This window comes from Cetorhinus maximus, chromosome 7 (genome assembly GCF_964194155.1).
Source record: "Cetorhinus maximus chromosome 7, sCetMax3.hap1.1, whole genome shotgun sequence".
Lineage (NCBI taxonomy): Eukaryota > Metazoa > Chordata > Chondrichthyes > Lamniformes > Cetorhinidae > Cetorhinus > Cetorhinus maximus.
In genome coordinates, this window is record NC_135885.1 from 81535343 (window position 1) to 81547770 (window position 12428).

Sequence of the window (12428 nt, forward strand, 5' to 3'; positions counted from 1 at the left end):
CACCATTACAGAGACACATTATAGTGTGAGCTTCCTTCTCAGCATGAGGCACTGCACAGGCCACACCAAAAGCTGCTGGAGGTGCAGGATACCCATCTCAAAGGGCCTCCAGCTTTCATGGCACTGTCTCCAGAGGCACTATGGATCTAAATTTCATGCCCATAACAACACTCCAGAATTGGGCTTAACAGAAAAATCAACAACCTTTAAATTCATCATTCCCAGATTAACAGAGTAGGAGCTACTAGAAAGAAGCATTTGCAAAACTTCACTGAAGAACTATCAACAATCACCTTTAGGAATAGATATAAACTACGTCTGTTGAATAATGCGAGATACATAGGAATACGCGCAAGAAGCTACTAAAATAAGAAACTGAATGCAGCAATATAGCTGAATTACAGTAAGTTGATGAGTTCTTTGAACGTTTCTTGGCAAAATGTGTACGTATGAAATGCTTGTACCACAATTCTAAATAAAACTTTTGTCTCTGAAATGGCTGTGGGAAAATTCTGCCAGTAGGCCCCCTTCAAATGGGAAGCAGGTGAAAGGCAATAAATTCAGCATTAAATGCATGTAAAATCAGGTCTGAGTGTTACATCTGTATTCCCATTTTATTAAGCATCTATAAAATGTGTAGAGGAGCTAAGTAAATTCAACAGCCTTGTTATGGCAGGTGGATGGTAAATGCCAAGCTGCTCAAATTCCCAGAGGGAAATTTGAAGCAGTTGCCACACTATTTGCAATTTGTATTTATTTTGAGATGCAGGCTTTGAATTCAGTAAAAGAAGGCCACCAAGGCTTAGAGGTTTCTTACAAAGCTAAAGTAAACATTTATTAATTTTTTTTTAAAATGATTTTAAGCACATACATAGGTTTACAAATTACTGCTATAACTCCTAAATCCCTTAATCTAACTCCGAGTTACACCTCCGTTAAGGCAACAGTAAAAACACAGATTTTAAAAGACCAAGGCAAAGTAACACAATACCTTGAACAGTCGAATTCAAATTGAGTTTTCTTAACTTCAGTCTTGCAGACAGTAGCTTGGGCACAGAGGCTGAAGGCTTTTCACACTTGTTAGATCTTAGAATGCCTTCATTTGCACACAACCTTCTCTCCTTTATATTCATATTTTCCCCTTTGAATGCAAATTCCTGATGTTTCACTATGCTTTTGGACTTCTCTCATAATAAAAATCTATCATAGTACCAATTTTACCAGTAATCTTTGGGAAAAATAAACACACTGTTTCTTAACTTCTCCTGGCTAAGCGAAACATTTCACCCCTTCTTTTGAATTCAAGCTACTCTGGTTTAATTAAAAATGAAAATGTTCCCTTTACATCTTACATTCTAAAACTTCACTCATGTTTACCGATTTAGCATTTCAAACCTAGCTTCTCTTCTTACATCAAAGCCTTCAGACCAGCTGTGTCTAATTCAATTAAGTTCCAAACACACAGACACTCACATACATAGACAAAGACCCTCTGCAATAAATTCCAAATAACATTATGAAAATTATATCTTCCTGACAAGCCTGCTGAAATGTATGAAATTTCAGAGTACAAACCCCTTTCTTATGACTTCAATGATGATTGTTAAAACAAATTAAAATTTTATCTGCAGCCAAACTGACCTAGCAACAGCCCATTTGATACACTGGAGATATGGAATACACGGCTGTGTTGAATACATCTGAGGATCTCTCATCTCCCTTGTCACTGGAGTGTGGGGAGAGGTTTAAGTGTCTTTCCTCCCTCTTCACTGTTGAAATTCAGCCTGTGCTCCTTCAGAGATTTAACTTCTCACTACTCTAACTCTGGATTAGCTTTGCTGGGAGTTTCTTCCATCCTTTATGTACGGCAGTTTGGGTCTTTCATTTCCAGTTCTTCTATATTGTTTCTCTCCCCCTCCTCACAAATTATACGTTTATCATCCTTTGATCTCTGTTGCTACATCCTTGAATTGATTCTTCTTCTTGTGGGATCTGGATTTGAAACTACGATAGCTCCCAATTTTGATCATGTCAAAAAGGATGATCAGAAGGTCAAGAAAATTAAGGATCAATGACTATAGGTTGTTTTCACCTAGAACAACACAGAACAATCTTGATTAATTCAAAGTGGGAATATAATTGGGAGAGTGGGGGAAGAGAGAGAAAGTAAAAATAGCATTTTATTTTCCCTTACCTGGCACAGATGCAATGGGCCATTGATTTTCTAAGCCTCTTATCCCTGAAGTATCAACTGTTACAAGGGTTCAGTTCCACAGTTATCTGGCAACTTCTAATGTCTCAAAGAGCTGCCACTTAAACAAGTCAGCAAACAATTTTACTGTGAAGTGCATAACAGCTAGCTCGATCCTGTCCACAACCAAAATACACACATGCATTTTTTCAACGGGAGTCACTAGACACTGTTCAGGAGCAGGACCCAGCCTGGTTTTCCCTTCTATAGCTCCACAGCACTTGAATTATGCAGCAATCCAACTGCTGTAATAGCAGAACCCATCACAAGTAGCAGAAATCATAAATCAAACCATTTTGATTTGTGTGGCATGGCGCTACACTAGCCAGCCATCAGTTAGATGTTTAGATCTTTTCTGTGTGAATTATGAATAGGCTATATTAAGCCGTCTTAATGAAACATATTTATTTGAAGCCTTTACACCAAGTCCCTTCTATCCCTTTATTGAGGCAATAGTCTTGAGTTGTCCCCAATGGCATGATGACTATGTCTAATGTTTGGTGTGGTACCAAATCACATCATCCAGGAAAATCCAAGTTTCAAAAACCAGTTAGTCAGTCCTTTGTCCATTTTGCCTGAGTTGCAAGGAAATGAGTCTATAAAGGAAGTGCCTGTTGGTTTCAAAGTAGGAAGATAATTAAAGTAGGTTCTTGGTCATAGTTGCTATGTAGTGAACCATGCTGGACAATGCATGTGCGTGGATGTCAGATGATAATCAGGCTTAGTTGTAATGCTTTTCCCCTGTGCAAAATAAAATGATCCAGGTTCACACCTACATAGCCATTTAGGGGATTAGTAGGAGTATGTAGGGAGGGGAAGGTTTTACACACTTGAATCCAGATTGTCAGTTACTTCAGCAGAGGAAATAGTATGGAGAAATCTAATGGGGAAAGGAAAATATTAGTTGAAGCATGAAGCCAGCAATCAAATATCAGTATCAGGCGAGTTTCCATAAATAATCCAGCCTGTCTCAAAAAGCACATTGCTGGTTACATGCCACACAAATAACTATAAGTTAGTTAATTACTTAATGCCCTAAATAAGGCATTTACCATTTTGTATGAACTCTGGGTGAGGGGACATAACTAAATTACACTTCAAATTGCTGACAGCAAAACATCTTGTAATGAATGTAAAGGCTATCTGCATGCACTTGAACAGTGTTCTGAACCTTACTAGTTAAAAATCTAAAATACTGAGAGCTGTAAAGTTCTGGATTAATAAGCTTCAATAGACTCAGATTTGTAATAGCCTACGGCCATATAAACATCCTCAAGGTTTAAGGAGAGATTTGCCAACCTGCAATCTGACCAACCATCATACTCCAGAATAACTAGTCAGGATTTGCATTTTATTAAGACAGCTTGCACACTAATTTTTTTTTACAAAATGTCAATTTTTTAAAAATATCCATTTATTATGCAAATTTCAGCATAAACAAATGGAATTAACTTCTTTCATCTTAATGCTAAGCAAGCAAACTCAGTGGGTTGCAAATGTTGCTTATGCAGATTAGACTACAATATCAAAATACCAGTACCTTTTTTCAATGCTTCGTCCAACATAGAAACATAAACTGATTTAAAGCACCTGATATGATGCTCATTTATAGGAATATAAAACTCCCACTCTGCATCATTGGAGTAAGTGAATGACCTTAAATACATAGATTCTTTTTGAAGATACTTTAATTATTTTCCAGAAACAAACGTGGTATATAAGGAAAGGAAAGCATCTTGGGCTTAACATATTAGGTTGAGTCACTGTGAACCCTGCTCACATGCCATTTGTAAAATTAAACTTTATGCACTGGAAAAAACCATATCACTTTTTAAAAATATATGAAAACAAAGATTTTATGCTACTGAATGTCTTTTTGGTTATTCACCATTGTCTAGTACAAATCTCAGACTCTGTACAGACACTGTACAAGACAATGTGTTAAGTTACCAACTGGATGCATTAAATGAACTAGTCAAAGCCTGATAAAATATCACATACAAAAGCTTACAGAAATGACTCTAGTCCATTGGGCCAATCCTAAAATCCAAAGACCTTTCAAACGGTAGGGCAAAATAATGAAACAATAATGTACCCATTACTTTACAAAGCTATGACTAGAAATAGTTTGAATATAGGCTATCATAACTGTGAAATTCTATCTCCAAAGCATATTTTGCCTTTCCTTCTTAGCTACTGGGTCCATGCCCATAGTGTGCATGAGCGAGCACTGTACTAGAGGTTGAGCATTCAGCTTCTCTGTGGTCAAAAAGTGGTAGCAAACGTAAACATTTGCTAGCAGCTGCACTTTTACCCTGGGAAGAACAGAGCATTATCATCTTTCAGGTCCAATGGCAGAGGTACTGCCTCATTTATAGTGTTGCCAGCATTCCAGGCCCATCAGTGGCAGCAACAATGTATTGGGAAGGACATCTAAATCAGAACATTTCTAAGACGTCCCCTGGAAAATGAGCTTAAGCCCAATCATGAAGGCATTTTGGGCATCTAGGGTAGTGTTCTTTTGCTATGAAGGTCATTTGAGCAGCAATTACCTGACACACAACTAACAGTTGTTATGGCTCAGCGGATAGTAAATGCTGAGCTTCTCAAATCTGAGGGAAACTTGAAACAGCTACCACAACTGTTTAGCAATTTGTATTTTATTTTGAGGTGCGTGCCTTGAATTCAGTAGTAATAAGTCCACCGAGACAAAACCATATTAAACATTTATTAATAAAAGATTTTAAGCACATAGAGGTCTACAAATTACTACTATAATAGCTCCTAATTAATGTGGCTCCTAGTTACACCTCCGTTAAAGCAACAGTAAAAACAAATAAATTTCGACAGACCCAGGCAAAGCACACAATACCCTAGACAGTGATATTAAAAGTGAATTTTCTTAGCTTCGGTTCCTTTAGGCAGCAACTTGACGCAGAGAGGCTGGAGGCTTTTCACACTCGTGTTAGATCTTAGAGTGCCTTCTCCCCTTACACATAACCTCATCTCCTTTATACATGATTCTCCCTTTTTAATGTAAATTTCATTGTTCCAATATATCTTTGCAACTTTACTTTTCTCTCAATATAAATCTTTCACAGCACTCATTATCAGTAACCTTTGGGAAAAATAAACACACTGCTTGGCTTAGCTTCTTTTAGCTAGGTGTAACATCCTACCATCTCTTTGAAATTCAAACGGCTCCAATTTGTCTAAAACTGCACATGTTCCTCACGCCTCACATTCTAAAACTTCTGCCATGTTTACGTATTTAGCATTTCAAACCTAGCTTCCCTTTTGATAACAGACCAGCTGTCTCCAATTCAATTAAATCCCGCCCACACACATCCACCCAGGGAAACTAATCCAAACCCCACTATTAGCCTACCTTTACAATAAAAATCACAATATTATGAAAATTACTATATTTTCATGACAGTGTAAAGCTTTCCAAATTTTTGTAAGCTAAATAAATATAATTCATCCAGTAGAACACAAGATTCAACAATTATTAAACAACTTAACAAGTGAAAATGATCCCATAGACCAGAGTTAAGTATAACTTATTTTACAGTAGCAGCAAGTTGAGGAAAATGGTGTGCAAAAATGTTGCTAAAGAGCAGGATCTTCATATTTCAAGAGGTATATTTATTCTTTCATGAGACGGGGGCGCCACTGGCGAGGCCAGGCATTTATTGCCTATCCCTCATTGCTGTTGAGGTGGAGGTGCTGAGCCGCCTTCTTGAACCACTGCAGTTCATCTGGTGGAGGTGCACCCAGAGGTGCTGTGAAGGGAGTTCCAGGATTTTGATCTCACGACAGCAAAAGAATGTCATACAGTTCCAAGTCAGGATGATGTGCGGCTTGGAGGGGAACTTGCATGCATTCAAAATTCCCATTACATGCAGTTAACAGGCAACTAATGCTTCATTATATGCCCAAAAAAAGTGTTAAAAACAAAAGGAATATAGAGGACAGCGCAAAACACTTCAATGTCCTTGATACCTAATGAATATTAAAAAGGAAACTGGTGCAAATTAAACTTGAAGGAAGGGCATAAAATACTATCTCTTCAGAAAAAAATGTGACCATAATTTTCTACTGTATAAGTAATGAGGAGAGCACACCTTTGAAAATCTCAGATTTGGCACTGTTATTTTAATACATAGATGGAATAATGCACACTGTGAATGGTTTTTAATGTATCATGTAAGCCCACTTGATATGGATACCCATAACACTAATAGGTAAAAACAGTATTCATTTTTACTTTTATCTACATTTACAGAATTTGGTCAACAAATATTTGTGCAATGTCTTATTCAGCAGTCCTTAAAAAAATGTTCCCAATATGTTGGCAATCCAAAAAGAATATCCACACATTCATCTACATCCCAATCCATCGCTGATACCTCAGAAGGTACTATCATCTTGCCTGAGGAGGGAGCAGCAGAGGAAGAAGAGGGACTGGATACCATTGGCATCAACATCCAAGAAGCATAACGCAGCCAGGAAGACGTCATCTCAATTGCAGGATCCTCCAAAGGCCACTTCACAAAAGGATGACGTCATCCCCCACTACACCTGGAAAACATGAAGGGACACATCAGCCACATGGGTCAGGAGCTGTCCCCTCAACCCTCCACCTATCTTTAAGCTATATATAACTCGTGCTGTACCTACTCTGCTGACACTGGGTACCTGAAATAGAAAGTGTTCCACTACAATGACATCCCTCAAATTGAGCACAAAAACGTGCACATTTACGTGGGGGTACCTCATCTATCAACTTCACAGAACCTAATAGTAGGGCAGGTGGGTGGCGATGGCCTGGACCACAGGAGGGAACACCTAGCAGGTTCCATCCTTAGCCTATGCCAAGTTACCCTATCATATACAACATGGTACTGGGTTGCACACAAAACAGGAAGAGCCCAGGTTCCATCTCTACCTTGTACTGAGTTAGCTGATCTTGCCCAAATTATGCATTAGGGGTCCAACAATTTACCTTAGAGTCCCTGGGTTAAGGAAGGGAGAAGTCAGTCAGTGTTCCTTCTCCTGATCACTGTCCAGTCACTCTTGCTGTAGTGTATTTAAGTTGAGTGAGGACAGGACAGGACCTGGCTGTGATGCCTCATCGACTGAATAGCCTGCCAACACTCATCATTTGAACCTGCACATGGAAAACAAAGCCACTCGAATGAGATCCCTCAGGGAGAGTCACTGCCCATGGGATGGAGAGGAGGGTATAAAAACTGAGATTGAGCAAAATTATCCGAGAGCAGCTCACCACTTAGCCTAGTGTAACACAACCCATATTCTCACAAGATCATAAGCAATAGCAGGACTGACCAGCTTGCCCTTCAATAAGATCATGGCTGATCTACTTCAATTCTGCCTTCCCGTCTTACCCCCATTTCTCTTTTTCCCTTAGTATCGAAACATCCAATGATCTTGAAATTAATTATACTAAACGACAGAGCATCTGGAGTAGAGCATTCCAAGAATTCACAAACCTTTTAGCGAAGAATTTTTTTCTCATCTCAGTTCTAATTGGTCCAGCTCCTTATTCTGAGACTGTGACCGTGTGTTCTAGGCTCCTCAGCCAGGGGAACATCATCCCAGCATCTATTTGTCAAGCACTCAAAATGTTATATATGTCAATGAGCTCATTTCTCATTCTTCTAAATTCTAGAGACTAAAGGCTGCATCTAGTCAATCTTTCCTCATAGGACAATTCCCCATCCTAGGGATCAATTTAGTGAAGCTTTGTTACATCCCTTCAAAAGCAAGTATATTCTCCTTTAGGTAAGAATACCAAGAATGTGCACAGTACTCCAGGTAAGGTAACTTTTGCCATGCCATGTTAGTCAGTCCAAAAATGACCAGTGTATTCATACTTTGTTTTGTGTCCATTATCAAACTCTCAATCCATGCAAAACCATTGCACCCAATCCCATCAGCCCTAATCTTGTGTAATAGTGACTGGCTACACAATCAATAACTACATCCACTGGTTTTCCTCTTATTAATTACAACCTCGCAAATCTTTAACAGATTTGTCAAGCACAAATTTCCTTTCATAAATTTGTGTTGACTCTATCCAATCATATGATTTTCTGAGTACCCTGTCACTATGCCCCTGATAACTTGTAGCATTTTTCCTATGACTAATGTCAGGCTAATTGGCTTATAGTTCCCTGCCCTCTTGAATAGCAGAATTATGACTCCTACCTTCCAATCCACAAGGATCATTCTGAAATTTAGGAAATTCTGGAAGATCAAAAACAATGCATCTATTTTCTGCCACCTCTTTTGATATCCTAGAATGTAGGCTATCACTTGCAAGGGATTTGCTGGATTTTACTCCTATTGATTTTCTCCAATTCTATTTCCTTTTTAATAGGAGTATAAGTTCCTCATTTTCACTAGACCCTTGTTTCCCCATTATTTCTGAAATGTTTTTGTATTTTCTACCATGGAGACAAAGTATTTGTTTAATGCCACTGCTGTTTCCTTATTCCTGACCATTTAACTGAGTGTGGCATCAAGGAGCTTAGCAAAAATGGAGTCATTGGGAATCGGGGAAAAATCTCCACTGGTTGGAGTCATACATAACACAAAGATGGTTCTAGTTGTTGGAGGTCAATTATCTCAGTCTCAAAACATCACTGCAGGAGGTCCTTAGGGTAGTGTCCTCGGCCCAACCATCTCAACTGCTTCATTATTGATCTTCTCTCCATCATAAAGTCAGAGTGGAGACATTCACTGATGATTGCACAATGTTCAGGCACCATTCGCATCTCCACAGATAGTGAAGCAGTCCATGTCCATATGCAGTAAGACCTGGACAACATTCAGGCTTGGGCTGATAAGCAGAAAATGACATTCGTGCCACACAAGTGCTAGACAATGACCATCGCCAACAAGAGAGAACGCAATCATCTCCCCGTGACATTAAATGACCTTACTATTGCTGAATCCCCCACTAGCAACATCCTGGGGTTACCATTGGCCAGAAACTGAACTGGAACAGCCATATAAAAACTGTGGCTACAAGAGCAAGTCAGAGGTTGGGAATTCTGCAGCAAGTAACTCACCTCCTGACTCCTCAAAACCTGTAACCATCTGTAAGGCACTAGCCAAGAATGCAATGGGATACTCTCCACTTGCCTGCATGTGAGCAGTTCCAACAACACAAAAAGCTTGGTACCAATCAGGACAAAGCAGTCCGCTTGATTGGCACCCCATCCACCACCTTAAACATTCACTCCCTTCTCCACTGAGAGTGTGTGTAGTCTACAAGAGACACTGCAGCAACACAGTCAACTCAAAAGAATAAGGAAGTCAGGAAAGTTAATACCAACAGAGAAGTAGCATTGGAGAAACTCAAAGGACTAAAATGCGACAAATCCCCAGGGCTCAATGGCCTACACCCTGAGGTTCTAAAGGGAATAGCTACAAAGATAGTGGATGTGCTGGCTGTGATTTTCCAGAATTCACTGGATTTGGGTACAGTCATATCAGGTTGGAAGTTTGCAAAAGCTGCTTTTCAAGCAAGGAGGGAGAGAAAAAGCAGGGAACTAAAGGCCAGTTAGCCTAACATCAGTTCTTGAGAAAATGCTGGAATCTATTAAGGAAGTGTTAATAATGCACTTGGAAAAGCATAGTAGGATTAGAATAAGTCAACATGGTTTTCCTAAAGGGAAATCCTATTGAACAAATTTATTGGAGATTTTTGAGGATGCAGCTAGGAAGGTAGATAAAGGGGAACCAGTAGATGTAGTATACCAAGATTTCCAAAAGGCTTTCAATAAAGGTGCTACACAGAAAGTTAATAGGCAAGATAAGTGTGAATGGAGTTGGAGGTAATATATTAAGTGATTGGTTAACAGATAGGAGCAGAGAGAATGGGCATAAATGGGACTTTTTCAAGTTGGCAGGCAGTAAATAGTGGAGTACCACAAGGGTCAGTGCTGGGGCCTCAGCTATTTACAACTTATATCAATGATTTAGAAGAGGAGACAGTATGCTGATGATACAAAGCTAGGTGGAAAGGTAAGCTGTGGGGAGGACACAGAAGCTGTAAAGAGACATGGGCAGGTTAACTGAGTGGGCAACAAGAGGGCAGATGGAATATAAAGTAGCGAAGTGTAAAATTATTCATTTTTGTTGGAAGAATAGAAGAGCTAAATTTTTTTTTTAAAAGTTGAGCAACTTAAGTGTGGGCGTTCAAAGAGACTTAATGTGCTCATATAAGGAATGTAAAAAGTTAGCATATAGGTACAGCAAGCAATTAAGGCAGCAAATAGCATGTTGGCCTTTATTGCAAGGGTATTGGAGTACAGGAATAAAAACGCCTTGTTAGAATTGTACAGGGTTTTGCTGAGGCCACATCTGGAGTACTGTGTGAAGTTCTGGTCTCCATATTTAAGAAAGAATATACTTGCATTGGAGGCGGTACAGCAAAGGTTCAATAAATTGGTCCCTGGGATAAGGGATCCTATGATGAGAGGCAGAGCAGATTGGGCCTATTTTCTCTGGAGTTTAGAAGAATGAGAGGCGATTAGTAGGAGAGACTAGGACCCGAGGGCACAGCCTCAGAGTAAAGGGAAGACCTTTTAGAACAGAAATGAGGAGAAACTTCTTTAGCCAGAGAGTGGTGAATCTATGGAATTCATTGCCACAGAAGGCTGTGGAGGCCAGGTCATTGAGTGTATTTAAGACCAAGACAGGTTCTTGATTGGTAAGGGGATCAAAAGTTACAGGGAGAAGGCGGGAGAATGGGGTTAAGAAACTTATCAGCCATGATTGAATGGAGGAGCAGATTCGATGGGCCGAATGGCCTAATTTCTGCTCCTATGTCTTATGATCTCATTGAAACATACATGACTCTGAAAGGGCTTAATAGGATAGACACAGAAATTGTTTCAGCTGGTCAGGGAATCTAAAATGAGGGGGCACAGTCTCAGAATAAGGGGCTGATCATTTATGGCTGAGTTGAGGGGCAATTACTTCACTCAAAAGGTTGCAAATCTTTAGAATTCTCTGTCCTAGAGGGCTGTGGATGCTCCATCATTGAATACGTTTAAGGCTGGGATAAACAGATTTTTAGCCTCTCTGGGAATCAAGAGAAATGGGGAACGGGCAAGGAAATGGAGTTGAAGCCAAAGATCAGCCGTGATCGCATTTAATGGTAGAGCAGGCTCGAAGGGCCATATGGTCTACTCCTGCTATTTCTTGTGTTCACCATGGCTCCTTCGACAGCAACTTCCAAACCTGCGATCTCTACCACGCAGAAGGTCAAGGCCAGCAGATGCAGGGGAACAACATCACCTGGAAGTTCCCCTCCAAGCCACACACCATCCTGACTTGGAAATATATCGCCATTCCTTCACTGTCACTCAGTCAAAATCCTGGAACTCCCTCCCTAACAGCACTACGGGTGCGCCCACACCACATGGACTGCAGCGATTCAAGGCAGCATCTCACCACCACCTTCTCAAGGGCAAATAGGGATGGGCAATAAATGCTGGCCTAGCCAGCAATGCCCACATCCATTGAAAGAATTTTAAAAATTGAAATTTTGCCTATTTCTGCCTGTAAGAGGCCCAGACTTACTTTTATTAATAAAAACAAAAAGCTAAAAGCTACTGCGGATGCTGGAAATCCACTTTTATTAATCTCTTCCTTCTTGGACACCTATAGAAACTTTTACAATACTTTTGTTTCTTGCTAGTTTACTCTCATTCTACTTTAACTATTGATTTTTTGGCCATCCTTTACTGAATTTAAAATCCTCCCAATCATCAGGCTTTATTTTCTTTGGCAACATTATAAGCCTCTTCCTTTAATACATCTTTAACTTCTCATCAGCCAGTTAGACCAGTTTTCCCATGGGGCATTTATTCTTCAAGGGAATATATATTCATTGCAAATTATGAATTATACCTTAAAATGTTTGCCACTGCATATATACCAGCATTTCTTTAACCTAGTTTCCCAATCTATCTTGGCTAACTCATCCTTATACCTACAGAATTCACTTTGTTCAGATTTAAAAATCTAGTTTCAAGCTTAACTAAATCATTCCCAAACTCTATATAACAATTTATCATATTGTGATCACTCTTTCCCAGAGTCCTCTTTACTACAACCCTCATCACACAATACTAAA

The 12428-nt window shown here is 39.5% G+C and overlaps 1 protein-coding gene across 4 annotated transcripts in view; it reads right to left on the reverse strand.

Annotated features, from left to right (window-relative positions):
• LOC144682896 (neutral amino acid uniporter 4-like) overlaps nt 1-12428 on the reverse strand; it is a 314358-nt gene that overhangs the window by 210960 nt on the left and 90970 nt on the right. The window contains exon 11 of one of the 4 annotated variants that reach the window (XM_078545764.1): nt 4966-6835. The exons of the other annotated variants lie outside the window; for them this stretch is intronic. Within the exon in view, the coding sequence (XP_078401890.1) occupies nt 6820-6835 (16 nt within the window). The 3' untranslated portion in view covers nt 4966-6819. Of the gene's footprint in view, nt 1-4965; nt 6836-12428 lie in introns of those variants that run through there. 4 annotated transcript variants of the gene reach the window in all.